The sequence below is a fragment of the Dasypus novemcinctus genome, chromosome 30 (genome assembly GCF_030445035.2).
Source record: "Dasypus novemcinctus isolate mDasNov1 chromosome 30, mDasNov1.1.hap2, whole genome shotgun sequence".
Taxonomy (NCBI): domain Eukaryota; kingdom Metazoa; phylum Chordata; class Mammalia; order Cingulata; family Dasypodidae; genus Dasypus; species Dasypus novemcinctus.
This window is the reverse complement of record NC_080702.1, coordinates 19,650,883-19,675,709: the sequence shown is the minus strand read 5'-3', so window position 1 is coordinate 19,675,709 and position 24,827 is coordinate 19,650,883. Positions and strand designations below refer to the sequence as shown.

The 24,827-nt window shown below is 42.3% G+C and overlaps 1 protein-coding gene across 1 annotated transcript in view; it reads right to left on the bottom strand.

Annotated features, from left to right (window-relative positions):
* Positions 1–4,617: 4,617 nt before the first annotated feature.
* LOC131276918 (zinc finger protein 705F-like) overlaps positions 4,618–24,827 on the bottom strand; it is a 276,256-nt gene continuing 256,046 nt past the window's right edge. Inside the window, exon 4 of the mRNA XM_071212740.1 lies at positions 4,618–8,402. Within this exon, the coding sequence (XP_071068841.1) occupies positions 8,311–8,402 (92 nt within the window). The 3' untranslated portion in view covers positions 4,618–8,310. The remainder of the gene's footprint in view (positions 8,403–24,827) is intronic.

Below are 24,827 nucleotides of genomic sequence, written 5' to 3'. Positions count from 1 at the left end.
ATTATGGTTTACATTATCAGTCTGTCATCTCCTATATGTTATGGTGTAATATTACATGTTTTATATCCATCCTTGTGTACTCTCAAGAAACTCCTCTCTTAGCCCCCATTTACCTTGGTTCCACACATTTAACGTCCATTTTCCCTTCCACCTTGGTGCCCACAGTGACAGCCAACCTCCGTTTCCTGAGGAGCCACTTCCAGAGATAGATGGAATAGTGTTCAGGGCCTAACTTGCTCAACTGCCCCAATGCCCTGGGAGCCACCCTTTCTCTCGAGGGATACAGTTCCCTCTATTTGATGGCATTAGTCCTCCCCAGGATGTGGGTACACCCCCACTCTCACTACTTGGGTTTCTACCCCATGGTGTCACCCACTCTGGCAGAATGAGCATTTAGACATTCCCCAGAAGCCCTTCCTGCATCAGACCCTCCCCTCCGAGCATTCTAAACAGGTAACCCTCTTTATTATATTTTGATATGATTTTCTCGGCATTTTACTCTCCACCAACACCTGACCCTCTCCTGTGTTCGTATGCTACCCCTCCCTCCCCCCACTTTTGGGCAATGTTACCCATCCGTCCCTTCCCAGCCACCCTCAAAACCATAAAGCCCCAACCAAAGGCAACCCCTTGCCCCCCTTTTATCTCTTCTTTGTGTTCATACTTACCACCATCTCATCTTAAATTCCACCCCTGCAGACATTGGCTCATATCCTTCCTCCACCCTCCGATTTCCTGTAAGCCTATCGTTCAGTCTCTTGCTATCTAGGGCAGCTTGTTTATTTCATATCATTGAGGTCATGTAGTATTTGTCCTTCAATGTCTGGGTTGCTTCACTCAACATAAGGTTCTCAAGATTCATCCATGTTATCACATGTGTTTGTAGTGTGTTTGTTCTTACAGCCGAGTAGTATTCCATTGTGTGTATATACCACATTTTATTGATCCACTCATCTCTTGATGGGCATTTGGGTTGATTCCAACTTTTGGCGATAGTGAACAATGCTGCTATGAACATTGGTGTACATATATTGGTTTGTGTCCTTGTTTTCAGTTCTGCTGGGTATATACCCAGCAGTGGTATTGCTGGGTCATATGGCAAATCTATGGCTAGTATTTTGAGAAACGGCCATACTGTCCTCCAGAATGGTTGGATCCTTCTGCATTCCCACCAGCAGTGGATGAGTGTTCCCTTTTCTTCACATCCTCTCCAGCACTTGTATTCTTCTGTTTTTTTCATAGCTGCCAATCTTATGGGTGTAAGATGGTATCTCATTGTAGTTTTGATTTGCATTTCCCTGATAGCTAGAGATTTGGAACATTTTTTCATGTGCTTTTTTGCAATTTGTATTTCTTCTTTGGAGAAGTGTCTGTTTAAGTCTTTTTCCCATTTTTTAAATGGGTTGTTTATCTTTTTATTTTCAAGATATAGGAGTTCTTTATATATGCCAGTTATAAGTTTCTTATCAGATATATGGTTGCCAAATATTTTCTCCCACTGTGTGGGCTCCCTTTTTACTTTCTTGACAAACTCCTTTGAGGTGCAGAAGGCTTTAATTTTGAGGAAGTCCCATTTATCTATTAGTTCTTTTGCTGCTCGTGCTTTTGGTGAGATATTTATAAATCCATTTCCTATTACAAGGTTCTGTAGATGTTTCCCTATGCTGCTTTCTAAGGTTTTCATGGTCTTGGCTCTTATATTTAGGTCTTTGATCCATCTTGAGTTGATCTTTGTATAAGGTGTGAGATGGTAATCCTCTTTTATTCTTCTACATATGGCTATCCAGTTCTCCAGACACCATTTGTTGAATAGGCCACTCTCTCCCAGTTGAGAGGGTTTGGTGGCTTTATCGAATATTATGTGGCTATATATGTGAGGTTCTATATCAGAGCTTTCAATTCGATTCCATTGGTCTGTGTGTCTCTCCTTATGCCAATACCATGCTGTTTTCACCACCGTAGCTTTGTAGTATGTTTTGAAGTCAGGTAGTGTGATTCCTCCAATTTCGTTTTTCTTTTTCAGTATGTCTTTGGCTATTCGGGGTCTCTTTCCTTTCCAAATAAATTTCATAGTTAGTTTTTCTAGTTCCTTAAAGAAGGCTGTGTTGATTTTTATTGGGATTGCATTGAATGTGTAGATCAGTTTTGGTAGGATAGACATCTTAATAATGTTCAGTCTTCCTATCCATGAACAAGGAATAGTCTTCCATTTATTTAGGTCTTCTTTGATTTCCTTGAACAATCTTGTATAGTTCTCGGTGTATAAGTTCTTTACCTCTTTAGTTAAATTTATTCCTAAGTATTTGATTTTTTTATTTACTATTGTGAATGGTATTTGTTTCTTGATTTCCTCCTGATCTTGCTCATTATTGGTGTACAGAAATGCTACTGATTTTTGCGCATTGATCTTATAACCTGCGACTTTACTAAACTCATTTATGAGTTCTAGAAGCTTTGTTGTAGATCTCTGAGAGTTTTCTATGTATAGGATCATGTCATCTGCAAATAATGAAATTTTGACTTCTTCCTTTCCAATTTGAATGCCTTTTATTTCTGGTTCTTGCCTCAGTGCTCGAGGAAGTACTTCTAAGACAGTGTTAAATAGGAGCGGAGACAGTGGGCATCCTTGTCTTGTTCCTGAGTTTAGAGGGAAGGAGTCTAGGATTTCTCCATTTTAAACAATATTGGCTTTAGGTTTTTCATATATACTCTTTATCATGTTCAAAAAATTTCCTTGTATTCCAATCTTTTGGAGTGTTTTTATCAAGAAAGGATGCTGTATTTTGTCAAATGTTTTTTCTGCATCTATGGATATAATCATGTGATTTTTTTTCCTTCAATCTGTTTATATGGTGTATTACATTGATAGAGTTTCTTATGTTGAACCATCCTTGCATACCTGGGATGAATCCCACTTGGTCGTGGTGTATAATTCGTTTAATGTGTTGTTGAATACGATTAGCAAGTATTTTGTTAAGTATTTTTGCGTCTAAGTTCATTAGAGAAATTGGTCTGTAATTTTCCTTTCTTGTGATGTCTTTGTTGGCTTTAGTACTAGGGTAATGTTGGCATCATAGAAGGAGTTCGGCAATGTTCTTTCTGTTTCGATTTTTTGGAATAGTTTCAGCAGGACTGGTGTCAGTTCTTTCCGGAATGTTTTGTAGAATTCACCTGTGAAGCCATCTGGCCCTGGGCTCTTCTTAGTTGGGAGATTTTTAATAGCTGATTCTATCTCTCTGCTTGTGATTGGTTTGTTAAGATCATCAATTTCTTCTTTTGTCAATATGGGCTGCTTATGTGTTTCTAGGAATTTGTCCATTTCCTCTAGATTGTCATTTTTGTTGGAAAATAGTTTTTCAAAGTATCCTCTTATGATAGTATTTATTTCTGTGGGGTCAGTGGTGATATTGCCTTTCTCATTTCTTATTTTGTGTATTTTCATCTTCTCTCTTTTTTTCTTTGTTAGTATCACTAAAGGTTTGTCAATTTTGTTGATCTTCTCAAAAAACTAGCTCTTGGTCTTGTTTATCTTTTCAAGTGCTTTCTTATTTTCTATTTCATTTATTTCTGCTCTTATCTTTCTTATTTCCTTCCTTCTTCTTCCTGTTGGGTTACTTTGTTGTTGTTTTTCTAATTCCTTCAAATGTGCAGTTAGTTCTTCAATTTTTGCTCTTTCTTCTTTTTTGATATATGAATTTATGGCTATAAATTTTCCTCTCAGTACTGCTTTTGCTGCATCCCATAAATTTTGGTATGTTGTGTTATCATTATCATTTGATTCAAGGTAGTCATTGATTTCTTTTGAGATTTCCTCTTTGACCCACTGTTTTTCTAAGAGTGTGCTGTTTAATTTCCAAATCGTGGTGTGAAATCTGGGCTTCTGTCCCTTGCAAATTTCCAGCTTGACTCCACTGTGGTCAGAGATATTGTTTTGTATGATTTCAATCTTTCTGAATTCATTCAGCCTTTCTTTGTGGCCTAGCATATGGTCTATCTTGAAGAAAGATCCATGTGCACTCGAGAAAAATGTATATCCTGCTGTGTTTGGGTGTAGCGATCTATATATGTCTATTAGATCCAGCTCCTCTAATATACTGTTCAGATGTTTTGTTTCTTTGGTGATTCTCTTTTGAGAGTTGATAGTGGTGTATTCAAATCCCCCACTATAATTGTAGATGTATCTATTGTTTCACTTAGTTTTTCCAGCGTTTGCCTGACGTATTTAGAGGCACCCTTGTTAGGGGCATAAATATTTATGATTGTTCGATCTTCTTGACAGATTGTCCCTTTCACTAAAATGTAGTATCCTTCTTTGTCTCTCACAATTGTTTCGCATTTAAAGTCTATTTTGTCTGATATTAATATAGCTACTCCTGCCTTTTTTTGGTTATTGTTAGCTTGTATGATTGTTTTCCAGCCATTCACTTTCAATCTCCATGCATCTCTGGGTCTAAGATGTGTCTCTTGTAGACAGCATACGGATGGGTCATATTTCCTTATCCAATGTCCCAGTCTGAATCTTTTGATAGGTGAGTTTAATCCGTTGACATTCAGTGTTATTACTTTCAAGGAATTATTTGTGTTAGCCATATTTTGATTGGATTTGTGTTTGTCATATTTTGTTTGTATTTTTTTTGTCTTTTTTGTTGTTGTTGTTGCTCTTATACTCTCCTCCAACTCTGCCTTTCCTGTTTTTTCCTTTCTTCCTGCAGAACTCCCTTTAGAATTTCTTGAAGGGGAGGTTTCTTGTTGGTATACTCTTATACTCTTTCTTTTTTTTTTTTAAAGATTTATTTATTTATTTAATTTCCCCCCCTCCCCTGGTTGTCTGTTCTTGGTGTCTATTTGCTGCGTCTTGTTTCTTTGGCCGCTTCTGTTGTCGTCATCGGCACGGGAAGTGTGGGCGGTGCCATTCCTGGGGAGGCTGCTCTTTCTTTTCACGCTGGGCGGCTTTCCTCACAGGCGCACTCCTTGTGCGTGGGGCTCCCCCACACGGGGGACACCCTTGCGTGGCACGGCACTCCTTGCACGCATCAGCACTGCACATGGCCAGCTCCACACGGGTCAAGGAGGCCCGGGGTTTGAACCGCGGACATCCATATGGTAGACGGACGCCCTAACCACTGGGCCAAAGTCTGTTTCCCGGTATACTCTTTCAGTTTCTGTTTGTCTGCGAATATTTTGAACTCTCCATCATGTTTGAATGCTAGTTTAGCTGGATAGAGTATTCTTGGTTGGAAATTTTTTTCCTTTAGTACCTTGACTATATCATACCACTGCCTTCTTGCCTCCATGGTTTCAGATGAGAAATCAGCACTTAATCTAATTGAGCTTCCCTTGTATGTGATGGTTTTCTTTTCTCTTGATGCTTTTAGGATTTTCTCTTTGTCTTGAGCATTGGATAATTTGACAAGTATATGTCTTGGGGTGGGCCTGTTGGGGTTTATGACTAGTGGAGTGCGCTGTGCTTCTTGGATATGTACATCTGTCTCTTTCAGTAGATTTGGGAAGTTTTCAGCCATTATTTCCTGCAACACTCCTTCTGACCCCTTTCCCTTCTCTTCACCTTCTGGAATACCTATAATACGTATGTTTGAGCGTTTTGCATTGTCATTCAGGTCCCTAAGTCCTAGCTGGATTTTTTCTATCTTCTTATTGACCCCTTCTACTATCTGTATGATATCTGATGTACTGTCTTCCACATCACTAATTCTCTGCTCTGTCTCTTCTAGTCTGCTGATATTTGCTGCAAGTGTATTTTTGATTTCTTGAACTGTGGTGTTCATTCCCATCATATCTGTTATGTTTTTGCATATGTCTGCAATTTCCCCTCCAAGTGATGTCTTCATGTTGTTAACCTCTTTCATTACTTTGTCAAATTTGTCGGTGATAAATGTTCTGAGATCTTTCATTGCTTGTGCAAAGTTTTGCTCCCCTTCTTGATTTTTGGTTTGTTGTTTGGATTCAGCCATGTTTTCCTGATTACTGGTTTGGTTTGTAGACTTTTGTTGCTTTCTGGTCATCTCTTTATCTTGACGGATTTAATTAGTTCCTTAGCTTCTTTGTCTATTCTTGGAGGTTAATTAGCTGTTATTTTTGCATAGGTGTTATATCTTCTCTTTGTCACTTTTTTCTTCTTATTCTAATTTCTTGTTGTTGGTTAAGTTCACTTTAAAGGAAAGTATTAGTGTTGGGGAAAGGCAATTGTGTAAGCAAGGGAAAAGTGTAAAGTAGTATTGGTGATATATGTTAACAAAGCAAGAATATGAGATCTGGGAGGATGGAGGGTAGATTCATGTAAATTGTGTAGAGTTATAGCAGTAGGTAGAGTACCTATTATGAGGTAGATGATTGAATATAGGGGGAATATGGTATGAGCTAAAAAGCTATTGTTTTCGTGAGAGAGGGAAAGGGAAAAGAAAGGTAATAGTTTCAAGAGTGGATAACAGACAGAAAACAAAACAAAGGTATTAGAAATTAAGACTTAGACCCTTCGTGGATCGAAGAAAGGGAGGTGGGAGGTGGAATATAGGAGAGACAGTAGATGGTGGCGGATATCAAGATATAGGGGAAAGAGGATAGTGTAGGTAGCCTAAATCAGTTCACACAGAAATGAGGCAGTGGAGGATGAGAAAACCCAGGGAGTGTGAGGTGTTTCCTGCCACACCTATTGTATAATTGAGTTAAAATAAACTTTCCACCCAATCGATGTCCAGGCACTTCTGCCCTGCAAAAATCCCGAAAAAGCCCCGCCTTGGAGAACCTGCAGCCGTGCCCAGCTATCTCTTCCTGGGACAGACCGCAAAGGCAAGTTCACTCAGCGACCATCTTGCCTCCTCCTCTCTAGATTTTCTTAAGCCGCCTTTTCACTTTCTTGATAGTGTCGTTTAATGCACAAAAGTTTTTAATTTTGATGATGTCAGTTTATCTTTATATTTTTTGTTGTTGCCTGTGCTTTTGATGTGATAGCCAAGAAATTACTGCCAGACCCAAGGTCATGAAGACATTCTCTTATGTTTTCTTCTAAGAGTTTTATAGTTTTATAGATGTAGCTGTTCTATTTAAGTTTTGGTTCACTTTGTTAATTCTTCATGATGTGAGGTAGGGGTCCAACTTTTTCTTTTATATGTGGCTATCCACCTATTTCAGCACCATTTGTTGGGAAAAAACCATTCCTTCCCTATTGACTGGTCTATCAAAAGCAATAGGCCATAGATATAAGGGTTTATTTCTGGGCTTTTCATTTTATTCCATTGATCTATGCATCTATCCTTATGCCAGCATCACACTGTTTTTATTATTGTAGCTTTGTAGTATGTTTTAAAATAGGACAGTTGAACAAAGTTGGAAGTTTTGATGAATTCTCTAGAAGAAGCCAACTGGGTGAAGTAGAGAGAGAAATTCTTTCTGAGTGCTGAAGTCATCAGCTCTCCCTTTAAAGCCTTCAGCTGATTGGATGAGACTTCTCTCATTACTGAAGGTTATCTCCTTTATTGATTGCAGATGTAATCAGCCATGGATGCAATCAACTGAACAATGATTTAAACCCATGGAATACCCTCACAGTAACCATCAGGCCAGTGCTTGCTTGACCAAATACCTGAACACCTTAACCTAGCCAAGTTGACACATGAACTTAACCATCACACAGAATCAGCTTTTCCATTGCTGCTAAAAAGGCCATAGGTATTTTGATAGTGATTTCATTGAATCTGTAGATGGCTTTGGGAAGTATTGCCATCTTAACAGCATTAAGTCTTCTAGTCTATGAACATGTCCTTGCCTGCTAGCAGCTTAGTCTAGAGTGGAGCATTTGAGTGCAGAGTATTGGGGCTGGGGAGGGAAAGCTGGGGCCCACTAAGGGTGGCAGCATCACATAGCAATTAAGAGCACAGTGTCTAGTGAGACACACATGATCTTGAATTTCAGCTTTGTTACTTACTAGTTGCATGAACTTGATACCTGAGCTTCAGTTGTCTCATCTGTGAAAGGGAGGCAATATTATCAATCTAAGGTTGTTATAAGGATAAAATGCATCCAAGTGGTCTGTGCTATACCTGGCACATAAAAATGCTCAAGAACTAATAATTCCCAATCTCCTAAACTCAAAATCTGATTGGCTTAGCACAGTCAATGTGATGATTCCATCCAGGCTCGGGTTTCTATCCCTGGTGCAGTCAGCATTGGCCAGAGGAGTGAAGTTGTTTGGGGTGGAGAATATGGTAGAAGGGACTGGAGAAGGCTAGTGGGGTAATGAGACTAGAGCTCAGGGGCTGAGCCTAGGGGAGAGGCCCAGATGACATGAGAATGTCAGAAGTCCCCACTGGAGCTCTCATGGTTTTTCTTCAGAATCATTTGTCTCTGAGCATCAGTCTTTATCCTCCAAGCTTCAGTTTTCTCATCTATAAAATGGAGAAGAAAGTAAATTCTATTAGTCTGTTTATCTTTCAGGGATACTGTCAGGATTAAGTTATGTATGAATACTCTTGGTGTAAGTACCATATAAATACATAGGATTATGGAGTTACTGCGGAATAGGTAAAGCAGTTTTTTTTGTTTGTTTTTTTTTTTGCTTAGAAACACCTTTATTTTATAAAGCCATGGATCATTCCGTCAAGTTTTTTTAAACCACACTTATAAAAAAGATGTCGACAATTCTTAGGAAAAGAAAAGCTGAAAATGTTTCTCATTGAGTCAGGGTTACACAAAGGCTATATTTATAATATATATATATATATTTTCATGTATCTATTATTTAGAAATGAAAGGTAGGGCATTGCGAAGCGTTGCTGCTGTGGTCACATCTCAGACATCTGGTCGGCCCCCACGAATAGCATTTCTTGGCAGAAGGGGTTCACCAGCACCATGCCTACATCTCTGTAGTTGCCATTGGCAGGCAAGCGGGGCTCCGAGAGCTGGTCCTCAGAGGTCTCGAGTGACTGGATCTCCCATGGCAACTCCACAGCATACTTGCTGAAGTAGTCCATGGTGATGGTGTTGTCCCAGTAGCTCAGGTGGTTCTCAGAGTTTGCCGTCTTCCTCTTTCTCATGCAGCACACTGTCAGCAGGATGGCAAACAAGCAGAGTAGTGGGTGATGGTCTGTAATTCAGGACCGTGTTGGGTGGAGCAGATGTTATGTATAGCACTTCCATGAAGACCGGAAGGACCTGGGATGGCTTCCTCCTTGAAGCAGAATGTTCTAACAGTTTTCTTCTTTGCAAGTATCCCCACATACCGTGTGGAGATATTCAGATTCTTCAAGCCCTACCTCTGTGTGCTGGAAGGCACAGTGGAGTTAATTCAGATCTTTCTTGGAAGGGAAGGAGGTGGCAGAGGGAAAATCTACTTCTATATCTTGTCAAGAATTTAACAGTTGGCAATAGAGGGCCTGTAAAGTTCTCTTCATGGTATCATCTGGTCCTGCTTGTCCTCCAGTTTATTCATGATTCTGTCCTGGAGTAGAGGGTGTGGCAGCCTTCAAGCACACTTACATCCTTGCAACCCATCAGCTTTGCTGCTTTCCACCACTCATTCGCTGCTGCATGCTGGAACACCACCTATTGACCACCAACTCGGGAGAAGCACGCTGGCTCCTCCGACGGCTCGGGAGAAAAGCCGGTAAAGCAGTTTTATTGAGCCAAAGAGGGAGACCTCAGTGAATGCTCTCAGGACAGAAAAGACACCCACTCCGACTCTTTCAGTGAGTGGCAGTTCACTCAATTTAAGCTGATGACAAGATAGAGGGGGAATTTGATAGAAAATGGGGCAAGACAAACACCACTGTGCAGCTTCTCTCCTGTGTACACAGTGTGTGGGCTGCAGATGCTGTCTCTTAACTGTGTATGGCTCCTTGCTGCTGATAGCTTTCTCCCTTTACTAATATGTAGGCATGGCTGGGACTTGGCTTAAGGCTGCTCCATCTCCTCCAGTCTTGGCTGCACCTTTGTTTACAGTCCCCTCCATTTAACAGTGCCAGGAGTTCACTGAAGTCCAGGACTCAAAATCTGATTGGCTTAATCCAGCCAATGGATGGCCTCTATCTGGATCAGGTGATCAACTTTGGTCCAATCATCTGTGGCCAGAAGGGTGATGTCTCCTGGCTGCTAGCAGTTGCTACCATTCCCCTATCCCCCACCCCCTTGAAGGAGAGATGCTGCTCAGGCCATGCATCCTCTTGATCTCCTTTTTCAGCTTCTCCATTGGGCTATAGGGGCTCACTGAGAATGATCAGGCCTTCTCCCGGGTCTACCTCACCTTCACTTGAATGATCAGGGAATGGGAGACTGGTAAAGGTATCTGGACAGTCATGGTTGGCTATTGTCTCCTGAGCCTCTCCATTCTGGACTATATAATTATTGCTCTAACCAGAAAGTTTTAAAAGGAGTTATCAGTAATTATCTGAGTCAGCAGACAGAGCCAAGACTGTCCTAGGCAAAGTGGGATGTTTGGTTATCCTAGACATGAGGACTATGAGTCACCCTCTGTCCCCCACCTCACTCCAACCACAGTAACAACCGGCAACACCTCTCCAAATAACCAGCCTTCCTTTTTGAAACTTCAGAGTCCTCATGTGTCACATAGGAATAATTTAGTACTGAGTAATGAGGTATATCATATGGCTGTGGTGAGGTTAAATGATTTAACATATGCCAGGCACTTTGAACGGTTTTTGAAGATGTAGTTCAAGGATATTCATGGCAATAGTAAAATTCTGAAAGTGCCCTAAATACCTGTCAACTGGGCACTGGTTATATAAAGTAAGGAACATAATGCATAATACATCGGATTATGTTACAGCTGTTAAAAAGATTAATTAGATCTAGGATAGCTCTATGTTCCCATTTGTCTAGGGCAGTCCTAGTTTATGTGTGTTGACGTGGCAAGAGAAACATCATACAGCTTTATTCTCAAAAATGTCCTGGTTTGGACTTTATGCAACATGGTTATGCCTATTGAGTCTATGTGTGGATACAGTATTGTCTCTAGGACAATTTAGTTTAGTAATTGGATAAAAATAATTTAAGTTATTGAAAGTGAAAATGCCCCCAAATAGGATGTACAAACAGACACTGTTAGTGGAGTCTGTGAAACTAACACAACACTGAATTCTAGATGATAAAGTTGTTTCCCACATGGGTAAGGGTTAACAGTTCTGGTACTGCTCTACTTATATATTGGAAATGAAAAACTAATTACATGAAAGGCAGTTGGGCAGGACCAGTTACTCACTGTTGTATTAAGAGTATATAAATAAATAAGGGAGGAAGGATAGGATGATCCATGTGATAATGGAATAGAGTTGGTGACATCAATATGAACTCATATTTAGCTTGATAAAGATGCAAATGGTTACATGTGGAGTTATTTATAGATAAGCTTATATACACAGGTTGGCATGCACAAATATATTTCCTTGCACTATCAGGTGAGAGGGCTTAGAATCAACAACATGCTAGTAGCAACAATCACACCTATTGGGCAGATAGTGGTTTTTCATAATGCTGTCCAGTGAAATGAACTGGGGCTCTGTAGAGAAATGGCTGACACTAGAACTGGGGCAGGAAATAGACAAGATGAGACTGGAACTTATCATAGTGCCAGAAAAAAAGGAAGTGCCCCAAGAAAAACAAAACCTCCACAATGATGGAAGTAGGTCAGGGACAGTCACAGGAGCCAATTGAAAGACCTCCTAATCGCCAAAGAGGGAACAATTTGAGAAACAAAATAAAGTAGTATTTGATTATATCCCAAAGTATAAAATAAATGTCCATGAATCTGTACTGTTTTAATAATGATTGACTATATTAATAGCTGAGAAGAGTCAAATTTCAAGTAATTTATGTATATACTCCACCATCAATGAGGTGGAGGATAACTCCCCACTCTTTAAGTGGGCTATTCATAGTGACTTTCTTCAAAATAGTACAGTAAGGCAAGAGGGTAGAAAAAGAGAAATTTTACAATGAAGAAACCTGACAAACATTAGCCCAGGTCAGGTTATCAAGGTCCACATCAGCAATGATAAGTCATGCATGGTCCCTTGATATTATGTGATAAAAATGTCATTTTACCTCTATGGTCCTCCTCTCCCAAACCCAGAACTTCAGTTTATTCCCAAGAAAAACTTCAGACAAATCCCAAAAAAGGAACATTTTACAAATAGCTGAGCAGTACTCCTCAAAACTATCAAGGTCATCAAAAACAAGGAAAGTCTGAGTTACTGTCATAGTCAAAAGAGCCTAGGGATCAATTTCTGGGTCCCCCAAATTCAGAAACAGGGACCCAAACATATTTGTACACCAATGGTTTTAGCAGCATTATTTCCACTAGCCTAAAGATGGAAAGGCTCAACAGGTGAATGGATAAACAAAATATGGTGCATACATACAATGGAATGTTGTTCAGCGGTAAGAAAGAATGAAGTTCTAATACCATGTGACAACACACAGATCAACCATGTTGGCATCATGTTGAGTGAAATAAGCCAGGCACAAAGGGGCAAATATTATATGAATCCACTTTCATGAAGTTTCTAAAATATGCAAACTTAAAAGGACAGAAAGTGTATTACAGGTTACCAGAAGTCAGGGATAGGGAAAAGTGGGTATTTACTGCTCTAATGTGTACAGAGCTTCTGCTTAGGGTGATGAAACATGTTTTTATAATGGATGGTGGTGATGGTAGCACAACATGGTGAATGTAATTAACACTGAATTGTACATTTGTAAGTGTTTTACTGGAACTTTTGAGTTATATATGTTATTGCAATTCATTGTTTTATTTTATTGAGAAATATTAAGAAAGGCTAGTAAGAGATAAATTGATACAAAACCTCAAAATTAAATATAAAACCTGGTTTCTAAAATTAATTTTCAATTTCTACAATTAAAAAGCTAAAGCTAAATAACTCAATAAATTGGCTGATTGAGGAATAGGGTATTAGGGAATGAGCAGTGCGGTGGCACCATTTCTTTGGAATTGTGTTTATTTACATTTCAACTCCTCTGAGACTGAAGCTGAAGCCTCTAGCTCATGGTTTTTGAGCTTCACCTTAAGTAAAAATAACATCTTCAAAAAGTTCCACTTACAAATGTGTTCACACTCTTAGGAAAGTGGATTAATTCTGCCCGGAATTCTCTTTTCTCCCTCATATATCCCCATGACTCTATCACCTCCTTCAAGCTTGCTCACATCCCACCTTCCCATGAGGCCTATCCTGACCTCTCTGTTTAAATAGAAACCAATGTTGCTTCTACATCCAATCTCAATCCCCACTTACTGCTTTTCCCTCTATAGCACTATTACTTCCCAGCATACTAAAAAGTTATTTATATGTCTGTGGTTCACTTACTCTCCCCCACCCCAGTAGAATGTAACCTTTATAGGGTTGGAAGTTTTATTTGACTTTTTTATCCTGATTTTTGAGCATAGATCACTGCCTGACACATAGTGCTCTATAAATATCTTAAGTGAATAGGTGACTGACAGAACCCACTGCCTGTTACACTGGCTATATTGCTGTACATTAAACTTATGTTTGTCAAAAGGTTTTTAAAATTCTCACGTCTAACCCAGATGGTTAGGTTGTTGAGTCCTCATTAGCTTCTCTCTTCTGCAACCTCCCTACTGTCCCCACAGTTAATTCCACTAGAGCAAGAGGTCAATGGGCCCTGCAAAGTCTCCCCATGTCTCTGATTGGGCCCATTCATTCTTCCTTCACTCAGAGCCATGGAGTTCATTCTTAAGTCTATATTCAATCTTGTCACTTCTTTGCTTCAATCTTCTCATGCTTTTCAACACTTTCAAGAAAAGGCCCAGTGCCCCTTGGTGTATTAGGCTGGCATCCCTTGTCATATGCCAGCCATGTCTACCTTCCTTGGAGGTGAGCCACTGTCTCAAGCTCTCTTCCTTCTCCACTTGTCACTGGCTATTTCCTTGATGTGGATTTAGCCCCTCACCACCTGGCTGCTTCCTCCTCCTCCTTGCATCTTGTCTCCTTTGAGTTAGGTAACATCTTTCTTACTTGCTCTGCTATCCTAGCACTGACCCCTCAAGTTGAAATTGCTGATTTTTCATCTGTCTCACTCAGTGGATTGTAAACTCCTCCTGGCAGGTTTCCATTCAGCTCTCCCTGCCCCAAGCCCAGCACAGGATGACACATGCAGTCATCACTCACTCCCTTTCCTTAATAGTGTGTGAAGAGTGGAGCCTGGTGCCTGGTTCTCCCTTGACTCTTTCCATCTGTATGATGACACTCCTGGCTGGGGAGGTGCTTTCAGGGGTTCACATTTGCAGCATGTGGCTGTAGGTGAGAACACATGAGCTTTGAGGCCAGGCCAACTTGGGTGGAATTGTGACCTTGTGGAGTTATATTTGCAGTGGTTTAGTCTAAATTCAGACTTCCCTGTACCTAGATCCTGACGTACTTGTTGGATGACCTCAGGCAAATTACTTGACGTGTTTGTACCTATCCCTCATCTGTAAAAGTGAGCATAATAAAATGTACCTATATCAAACATGGTTGTGAAGATTTCAGTCTGTTTTAATAATTAAAATCCAGTGTTAAGCTTGCTCCCCCAATAGTACCCTTCCACCCTATTCCTGAAAAGGGATCTAATGTACTCAGGGGACCTTTCTGCTTTTCAAAAGCTGGATGACAAGAATTGCTTGGAAGTGCTTAATTTCTTAGACATATGTGTTTCACTGATCACAGAGCAGAGGGGAGATTTCTTCCCTTGCTCTCCCTGGTCCCAGGACCTTCATGCCAAGCCCACACTCTAGGTGAGCTGTGGTGGGGTCTATGATTCACCTAAGGCTTAATTAAAAGCAAAAAAGAAAAATAAAATGGCTACATCAAAAGACTAAATGTCAAACATGTTTTACTCATGTGCCCATTCCATGGTCAGCAGGTCTAACAGGCAAGGATGAGTCTCCACATCTATCCCTCCTCTCCCTAGTCTTCTCACTCCAGGCACCCCCTCATCTCTCTACCTGCCCTGGGCCCATTTCATTGTGGGCCCCCATCCCTTAAAATCAAAGCACATTTTAAATATTTAGGAGTCAGCCTTCATACTCATCCATCGTGCTACTGCCCCCCTTTAGTTGGGCCACTGGAAACTTTCCATTTAAGTCTGGGTTCACCTGGCTTCACACATATGAGTCAGTGCTTTCTCTACACTTGATCTACAGAATACAGTGTAGCAGTTTGATATTATTGATGAATTCCAAAAAAAACCATATTGGATTATATTTGTAAACTGATCTGTACCTGGGCATGACTGAGTTATGATTAGGGTGTTGAGTCCCCACCCTTTGATGGGTGGGGACTCACAGATAAAAGTCATGGTGAGGAACAGAGTTGAGGGTTTTCTGATGTTGGCATTTTGATGTTGGAGTTTGATGCTGAAGACTTAAGCTGCAGCCCCGGGAAGTCAGCAGCCAGAGGAAAGATAAGCCAGTCCCAGGAAGGAAGGAACCTTGAACCCAGAGAGAAGCAAGCCCCAGGAATGTAGGAACCCAGGGAGCCTGAACCCTCACAGACGTCGGCAGCCATCTTGCTCCAAATAGACTTTGGTGAGGGAAGGAACTTACACTTATGGCCTGGTATCCATAAGCTCCTACCCCAAATAAATATCCTTTATAAAAACCAACCAATTCTGGTGTATTGTATTAGCACCCCTTTGGCTTACTAATACACACAGATACGTGAGAATTACATAAAAGAGAAAGACGGTTTTATTTATAAGATTCCTGGAAGACAGACAAGGAATTCAGGAGGAAGAGGCAGAAGGGCAGGAGGAACTCAGGGGCAGCAGTGGGTTCTGCAGGCTCGACATCTGCAGGCAACAGGCCGAGGCCTCCTCTCCTGTCTGGGTGAGGAATCTGACAAAATGAAAGTCCCAAACCCACAAATTCAGGAACAAAACTGCAGGGAAGGCAGGGGAAATGGAAACTTGTATCTCTGGGACTCCTGCTGGCTCCAGAAATGCAGAGATCAGGAGTCAATTTACATAACACTTTTAAACTGGGCAACCCAAGATCCAGCCTGGGGGAAAGTGGGTGCCCAAGGTAGAAATTATGGGTATTGAACTCCCAAAACCCAACTGTGTGGTGCTGCCCAGGGCTGGCTAGCCTGGAGTAGAGGTTGAGGCTGGAGCTGCCGCATTTGGAGACTGGAGAGGGTGGTCAGAGCTGGTGGCTCTATGAGGCTGTCCACCAGGGATACCAACTAGGGGCTGTGAGGGGGCTCCAGGGTAAAAGGGGAGTTTACAGGTTGTAGTGGGGTGGCAGAACCTGAGTGCAGGCAGCCTGGAAGTGTCTGTGGCTGAGGCAGTGCTACCACTGGGGGGTGTCTGCAGGGCCTGGCCAAATGGGTAGAAGCTGGCCCTGGGGCCAGTGGGAGGCCCCCATAACAGAAGTGGCAAGAGTGGCATGGTGTACATCATGATGACCCCAAGGTCAGAAGGAAGCTGGGGAGCCAAGTCTGCAGATGTGCTTGCTGAGAGGCTGGTTGTGCCACAGAAGCAGCCACTGTCAGGCCTGTGGAGGGAGGGGCCCTGGCTCAGTGGTGGGAGGGGGTGTCTGTGAGGAGGCAGGGAAGTCCACACACATTGGTATCAGTGACTCCATTCTGTATGTGACGGAACACCAGGGGAGGGTGGAGGTGCTGACAACTGTGGAGAAGGCAGAACCAGCATTGGCTGGAGCTGTGACAGAGACCTGGGGATGCAAAGGGCCTCATCCCTCCCCATTCAGGGGTCTCCCCAAAATGGACTTGAAAATGAAGGTGAGAGAATTCCTAGGGGCAGTCACAGGAGGAGGCTCAGGGCTTTTTTTCACAGTCCACACCTTCTGTGGGGTCAGGAGCTGGGCAGAAGGGTCTGGGGCCCTTGTACACAGGCCAAACTGGTTGGTGTCTGATAATGGGGTGGCAGCAGGGCTCAGCAAGGTGAAAGGGGCTTTCAACAGGAAAGAGTTTGCCAAGATGCCTGGAAGGAGCTGGGACAGGAAGGGGAGAACTGGGCCTTCTGAGCAGCATTTTTCTGAGGTAAAGGACTCAGGATGACCCTGGCATAGGGGATCCTTCTTCCTGCATCACCTTAGTTGTGGATTATTTCTGGGGGCTGCAGGGACAGCTGGAAGAGGAGCAGTCTTTGCAGTAGGCTGGGGGGAAGGACCAGAAGGCTGTGAGGTGCTGCAGTCTGGGGTGGCCTCAGTCTTACCCCCCAGTGCACTATTGACACCCCAGAATGCTGCTTCCTTCTCAGCACCCAGATCCTCAGTGGTGACTTGATACCCTAGATGGGGAGGTGGCAGCAACCTCACAGGGTCCCTCCCCTGTGTGGCAGCAGAGGAATCTTTCTTTTATGGGGCCTGGAACTGTCAGATGTGGGTGAGCCATTCCTCATTCTTTGTTTCTTCCCTGAGGTCACATGGGGAGCCTTTTCCCTCTGGATCTGCCTCTGGGCTAGGATGGAAGCCGAGGAGATGTGCCTGTGGTAGTCCTAGCTCACCTTCTTTATGGATCTCTGGGGCAGCTGGGAGGGGCATGGAGCTGGATCCCTTCCCTCATGGTAGCCTCAGGAAACTTTGAGTGGAGTTGTGTTATAGAACAGGAACCTAGCATAGGGAAGGACGACGGAGCAAAAGACCACTCAGTAAATGCTCCGGAGACGCTGGTTCTGGACACAGGTCTGGTTTATTCAGGAAGTGTTATAGCTTTTATATGCTGCTAGCAAGCGTGTCTATAGCTAACTGGCTATGCTAATTCAGCGAGGCTGGTAGGCTCATTTGCTTTTGTTGCTGGGGGATGAGGCAAGTACAGGGGCAGACCCGGATGCTTTCACCTCAGGCTTTGGTGCCATCTTTAGGGTGTTCCCCAAAACATGTGCTTGCCAGAGAGTTTTCTCATCTGACAATGTGCCTAGTGGCTGTGCTAGCTACATGGGCTGCTTGCCTGACTTAACCTCATTTCCCAATTTCCTTTTAATTCAAGAAGTGAGGTGCAGAGCCGAAATTGTAAAGCGAGTGGGCCAAGGTGACTGTGCCTGTCTTAGGTTGTCCTCCTCTGAGGATCTTATCCATCATTGGCTACCAGTCAAGCTCTGTGGCAACATTATTGACAATTTTTTAGTTCTGCAGCTTTTGCAGAACAGCAAGGCTGAATATATTTGTGGTGTGTGATAAGGCTTCTGCATTGCCTCCTTCTGTTTCTAGAGCACTTACCATTGCCTGCTGAATAATTGCTAAGGCTTTAATATCCTTTCATATGTTGTGCAATTGAAGTATTACACATCTGAGACAAATCACACTGATAATAAAGGCACTTCCAATGATAGCAAAGGGAACAAGGTTGGGGAGGGAGAAGAAGGCATGTAATTTATTGAGAACCTCAGTGAATAAAGTGACATTTAAAGTTATTGCTCAGGTGTTGTTAATGGCAATGATAGAAGGGGTAAGTTGTGTGGTGAAGTTTAGGAATTCATTGTTCCAATTCCCTATTAGTTTTTTAAATTCTAATCTGGCTTTAGTTAGATTGGTAACGTAATTGGTGTGACACAAATGTGGGGAAATTTGTTGTCACAAGGAGTTCACAGTAGCTGTATTAGCTGCTGTACTTCTTCTAGGAGGTCTACTTGCTGCTGTAAATTAAGCAATCTGCCATGGATATGGTTATTTAGAAGGTTTTGTGTTTGCATAGCAGAGGCAATACGTTCTGCAAGCTGATTTACAGTTTCTGCATTGGCTCCAGTTTGCACTAATGAGACAATGCTGGTGGCGGCTGCTGAGATGCTAATTATGATAGTTGTGATAAGGGCTATTATGGTGCCAATTGCCCTTCTTTCTCTGAAACTTTTATGTGTAACTACTGCAGTGGGGCCATCCCAATCAGAGGCATTAATGGGAACCCATATGAGGGAAGGTATTCTGACAATGAGGGTAAAAGGGTGAGAGGTGCTATTCCGGCACTTGGTAAGAGAGCATTGTGAGGAATTACATTGGAAGGTTTCATTGTTAGAAACTAGAATGAAAAATGGGAGAGTGACACAAGGTTGGGCCTGTATGTTAAAGGTGGTATTGTCAGTCTTAGTGAGATCAATGGCCCATTCTGTTTCATTTGTGGCATTGTATGCCCAAGTTCCATTACCAGTCATACCATTTATGATTATGAAGAGGCGAAGATCTAAGCAGGCATTGTCACCTCATAAAGTCCATTTACCGAAGACAGTTCATATAGCAAAGCGAGGATCATGACCTTGTCGTAGGGGTCCAATGGCAGGAAGTGCAGGACTAGATGTCCATAGGGATGGAGTGAGTTGAGGCGGGTCGTTGAATGCGATGCAGTTATCCCAATTGTTTTCAGGATACAGCATAGTGTAAGAGGGACGACCGATGGTGGGTAAGTAGGAGCATCTAATCCATGGAGGAGACTTCCTTTGAGTATTGTTGTTGAGCTTTACATTTGGGTTATTTGTGAGGGGGAAATGTCCCAAGATAGTTTTATAAGTGCTGTTGCAGTGACCTGTTGAAGCTGAAGACTTTCTATCTCAAAAAATTTTCCTGTTTCATATTGTAAGAGCTGTACCCATGTTTCGTTATTTGCTGATTGTGTCATGTTTTGGGTGGTGAATTTTAGGATAAGAGGATTTGAGACATCTAGCGAAAAATTCCCTGGGTGCTGTATAGATTCAATTTTGAGACACGGGAGTCTGATAGAACAGTTATTGGTAAATATAGCGGAGAATTGTGGAGCGTGAGCGGCGAGAGGCAGGACCAGAGGAGGGTGTTTTATGGCTGTCCATAGCATTTTGCCAGTGGCAGGGGAAAAGTTAGCTGTAAGCAGCGCACAGATGAGGAGGAAGAGTTGTTCCAGTATTGGATTTAGGGGTTCGAGGCGTTGAGCTTCGCGGCATAAATTTTTGATGTCTCCCCAGTTGACTAGTTGTTGAGGTGCGTGTCTCCGTGGTCGTCTGGCACGCGGTCGTTTGATGGGTTGTTCTCCTTCGATCCGGTGCAGAGGAGAGGGATGGCTGTTGGTGTCAGTTGCAGGGGGGTTGCTAGGTGTGGAGCTCATCCTTGTTGGCTGGTTGGGCGAGCCGGCTGGGAACCCAGATTGGCTGTTCTGCATTCTCTGGAAAGACACAAGCGTACCCTCTCCCTTGGGTTAATAGGGGGTGGGGCCCTTTTCATTCATTAGTGAGGGGGGGTCCTTCCACCTAACTAGAGGCAGGGGTTTGGGGCATCTTTAAGCCCACCCCAATGTTGGCTGGCGGGGTTGTAGCCTGAATCATTGAATGAAAAATTATTTTGGGTAATTAGGACTTTGTTTAAGGTATCTCTGGGAGTGTCCTGGGGGAATTCCCCCTGTTGTTTTTTGATTTGTTGTTTGAGTGTAGCGTGTGTGTGTTCTATGATGGCTTGACCTTGTGGATTATATGGTATACCTGTTTTATGTGTAATGTGCCATGTTTTACAGAATTCCTGGAATTGCTTAGAAGAATAGCAGGGCCCATTATCTGTTTTTATAGTCCATGGTATGCCCATTTGATTAAAGGCTTGAAGACAGGTAGTGATAACATGTTTGGTTTTTTCTCCAGCTAATGCAGTAGCAAAAACATATTTGGAGAAGGTGTCTACTATTACATGAAGAAATTTTGTTTTTCCAAAGGTTGGTACATGAGTAACATCCATTTGCCAAATGGCGTTTGGACGCAAACTGTGAGGGTTAACTCCTTGTGGCTGAAGTGGGCCTAGTGGAAGAAGAGGGCCACACTGTTTGCATGTGCGGGTGAGATGTTTGCATTGTTGGTGTGTTAAAGGAGGAAATAGTTGGTGTAGGGAGTGAGCAGACATGTGGAATTTTGCATGGAGTTCTCTTGCTTGATCAATATCTGTGGTTAAGAGTTGGACGGCTAGTGAAGAGTCTGCTAGGGCATTGCCGCTGGCAAGAGGACCTGGGAGTATGTACCAGGGGTGCTTTCTATTTTCTAATAGGTGTTGGATGAAAGCGAGTAGCTGATCTATAGGTTTGTTTTTGGTGTTAAGCACAGCATATGGTAAAGCCCTGATGGTATTAGCTGCATATGCACTGTCAGAGAAAATGTTGAAAGGAATGGATTGGTAATAGAGGAAGACTAGTAAAAGGGCATATAGCTCACCATGTTGAACAGAGCCAGAGTGAGGCTCAACTTGGACTGATTGTGATGTGTTAGTATATTTAATGACAATGACACTGTGAGTTTTGTTAGCATCTGTAAATATAAAGGGTACATGGGGGATAGGTGTGCTGGAGGGGAAAGCATGTGAAGAGAGGGTAAATGGTAAGAGGTCCATGGCAGTAATTAATTTATCTTTTGGCAAGTATTTAGGTTATTTTGTATTAGATGTTGCATTTGTTCTTGTGTAAATGGTAAGATGATAATGTCGGGCTCTGTTCCATATAATAGGGTGGTTGTTGTTCGAAGCTTTCACCCAAGGATGCAAATGGCATCACAGTGGGAGGTAACTTTTCCTAAAAAGCTGAGAGACAAGTGAACCCAATAAAGGGGTGAATTTTGGTATATCCAGTGGGGGTGCCTTGAGTGGCAAAGACAAACACAAGGAGTGACGAGTTAGGTTGATAATGAGTTAATTTTAAGTGTTTTAGTTGATGATTTATTTTGCGTATGCATTCATGAGCAGGGGTGTCAGTTTCTCAAACGCTGGAAGGGTTGGGATTGCCCTCCAGCAAACTGAAAAGAGGCTTGAGTTCTTGTGTGGTTATAGCTAAATGAGGGCGAAGCCAATTGATGTCTCCACATAGCCGTTGGAGTTGATTTAAAGTGCATTTGTTGGGTAATTTCAAGGAGGGGGCTGTTGGTTCTATGAAATTTGTGATAGTGTAGCCTAGGAAGCTATATGGCAGTAGGGTTTGCACTTTCTCCAGTGCAACATATAGGTTTATTTGTTCTAAATTATTCAGAAGTGATTTAAAGACTTGGTTAGGTGAACTTGGTCAGGATGAGCTATTAAAATATCCATATAAAGGAGGGGAAGCAAGATGGTGGCAGAGTGAGCTTGCCTTGCAGGCTCTCCTGGGAAGAGGCAGCTGGGCGCCACTGGAGGTTCTCCGAGACCAGGCTTTTTCAGGATTTTTGCAGGGTAGGAAGTGTCTGGACATAGATTTGGTGGGAAGGTAATGGAGAGGATTGGTCTATAAGATATAATTGGGATTTTATTGCACGGAGGTGAGACCTGCACAAGGGTTGCACCTTCCTTGGGGGGGGGTGGAGCCGCGAAACCGGCGCTGCGGCCGTGCTTTTTGGAGGCTCTGTGGTGCTGGGGAATTCACACGTCCTTGGCGGGCTGTTGGGGGTTGATGGGACGGGATGCCTTTGCGGACCGATTTGGGGAGACAGTGTTTTGTTGTGAAGCGGGAGAATTTTTGATTGCGGACACAATAGGGTTTCCGCCTGGAGCCCCGCCCCCACAAGCTCGGCTGCCGAGCTGCATCGGAACTAGATTGCTGGCAATAAAGGGACATAATTGGGAGGTTGTTATAGGGTGTGGTGAGGGAGGGGGACACGTCTGGAAGCCGATTGGGGAATATTTTGCGAAGCTTGGGAACTCCGGTTTTGGACTGTGCTGTCCGCATTTCCATCTAAAGCCCCACCCACGGGCCTGGCTTCTGATCTGTGTCATTAAATTGGCTGCAGTGTAGAGGCGCCCTCAGGTGGCCGTTCTGGGGGATCACAGGGTGGGAGCTATCCAAAAGCTGAATTGATGAAATACCCACATAAATAAACCCCAGTAAGAGAATTGCAGGGTTCAGACATAACATAGAGTTTGCAGATCTGACTTTCCCCATAGGGCTGGCACCCAGCTGCGGGGATCTCTGAGGGCTGTGTTACACTGCAGTGCTCCTAGGCTTCCTGTTGACCAGATTTGAGGTTGCCAGGTCTGAGTCCCCTAAACTCTGGTGGCCCACACTCCAGAGACTCACACCTCTTGAGTCTTCAATATCTCAGACTTTCCATCCCTGAATCCATCACACCCTGAGGTCCATCTGAGGTCCTTGAATGTCCTAGCCTTCAACGTTTGTGTTTTTTCTTTTTTGTTTCATTTTGTTTTGTTATTATTTTCATTTTATATTATTTTTTACTTTTTTTAATGTCCTGATTGCTAATATTGCATTATCCCCTAGTCTTTTCTCCCAGTGTATCCCCCAAAGTCTTTTTTTTTATTCAGTTATTTGGTGTTCTTTTTTTGTTGTTGTAGTTGGTGTTGCAATTGTGGTTCATGTATATCTGTTTTTTTCTTTCCCCTACCTGTTCCCCACCCTTTGCCCACCCCTTTTTCTTTCTTTCTTTCTTCTCTTCTTTTTTTCTTTTTTTTCTGTTTTATCTCTCCTCATTTTCTACTTATTTTATTTTAACTAAATTATAAAATAGGTGCTGCAGGGAACACCTCACAGTTGCTGGGTTTTCTCATCCTCCACTGCCTCATTTCTGTGTGAATTGATTTAGGCTACCTACACTATCCCCTTTTCCCTACATCTTGATATCTGCCATCATCTACTGTCTCTCCTATATTCCACTTCCCTTTCTTTGATCCACAAAGTGTCTAATTCTTAATTTCTAATACCTTTGTTTTGTTTTCTGTCTGTTATCCACTCTTGAAACTATTACCTTTCTTTTCTCTTTACCTCTCTCATGAAACAATACCTTTTTAGTTCATACCATATTCATCCCATATTCAGCCATTTACCTCATAATAGGTACTTTACCTACTGCTATAACTCTACACAATTTACATGAATATAACCTCCATCCTCCCAGATCTCATGTTGTTGCTTTGTTAACATATGCCACCAATACTACTATACACTTTTTCCTTGCTTACACAATTGCCTTTCCCCGGCACTAATGCTATCCTTAAAGTGAACTTAACCAGCAATAAGAAATTAGAATAAGAAGAACAAAGTGACAAAGAGAAGATATAACACTTATGCAAAAACAACAGCTAATTAATCTCCAAGACTAGACAAAGAAGCTAAGGAACTGATTAAACCCATCAAGAAAAAATGATCACCAGACAGCAACAAAAATCTACAAACCAAACCAGTAATCAAGAAAACATGGCCAAATCCAATCAACAAACTAAAAATCAGGAAGGGGAGCAGAACTTCGCACAAGTAATAAAAGATCTCAGAACATTTATCACTGACAAATTTGATGAAGTAAAGAAAGAGGTTAACAACATGAAGACAACACTTGGACGGGAAATTGCAGGCATACGCAAAAACATAACAGATATGATGGAAATGAATACCATAGTTCAAGAAATCAAAAATACACTTGCAGGAAATATCAGCAGACTAGAAGAGGCAGACCAGAGAATTAGTGATGTGGAAGACAGTACATCAGAAATCAAACAGATAGTAGAAGGGATCGATAAAAAGATAGAAAAATCCAGCTAGGACTTAGGGATCTGAATGATAATGCAAAACACTCAAACATACATATTATAGGCATTGCAGAAGGAGAAGAGAAGGGAAAGGGGTCAGAAGGAGTGTTGCAGGAAATAATGGCTGAAAACTTCCCAAATCTACTGAAAGAGACAGATGTACGTATCCAAAAAGCACAGTGCACTCCACTAATCATAAACCCTAACAGGCCCACCCCAAGACATATACTTGTCAAATTATCCAATGCTCAAGACAAAGAGAAAATTCTAAAAGCAGCAAGAGAAAAGAAAACCATCACATACAAGGGAAGCTCCATAAGATTAAGTGCTGATTTCTCATCTGAAACCATGGAGGCAAGAAGGCAGTGGTATGATATAGTCA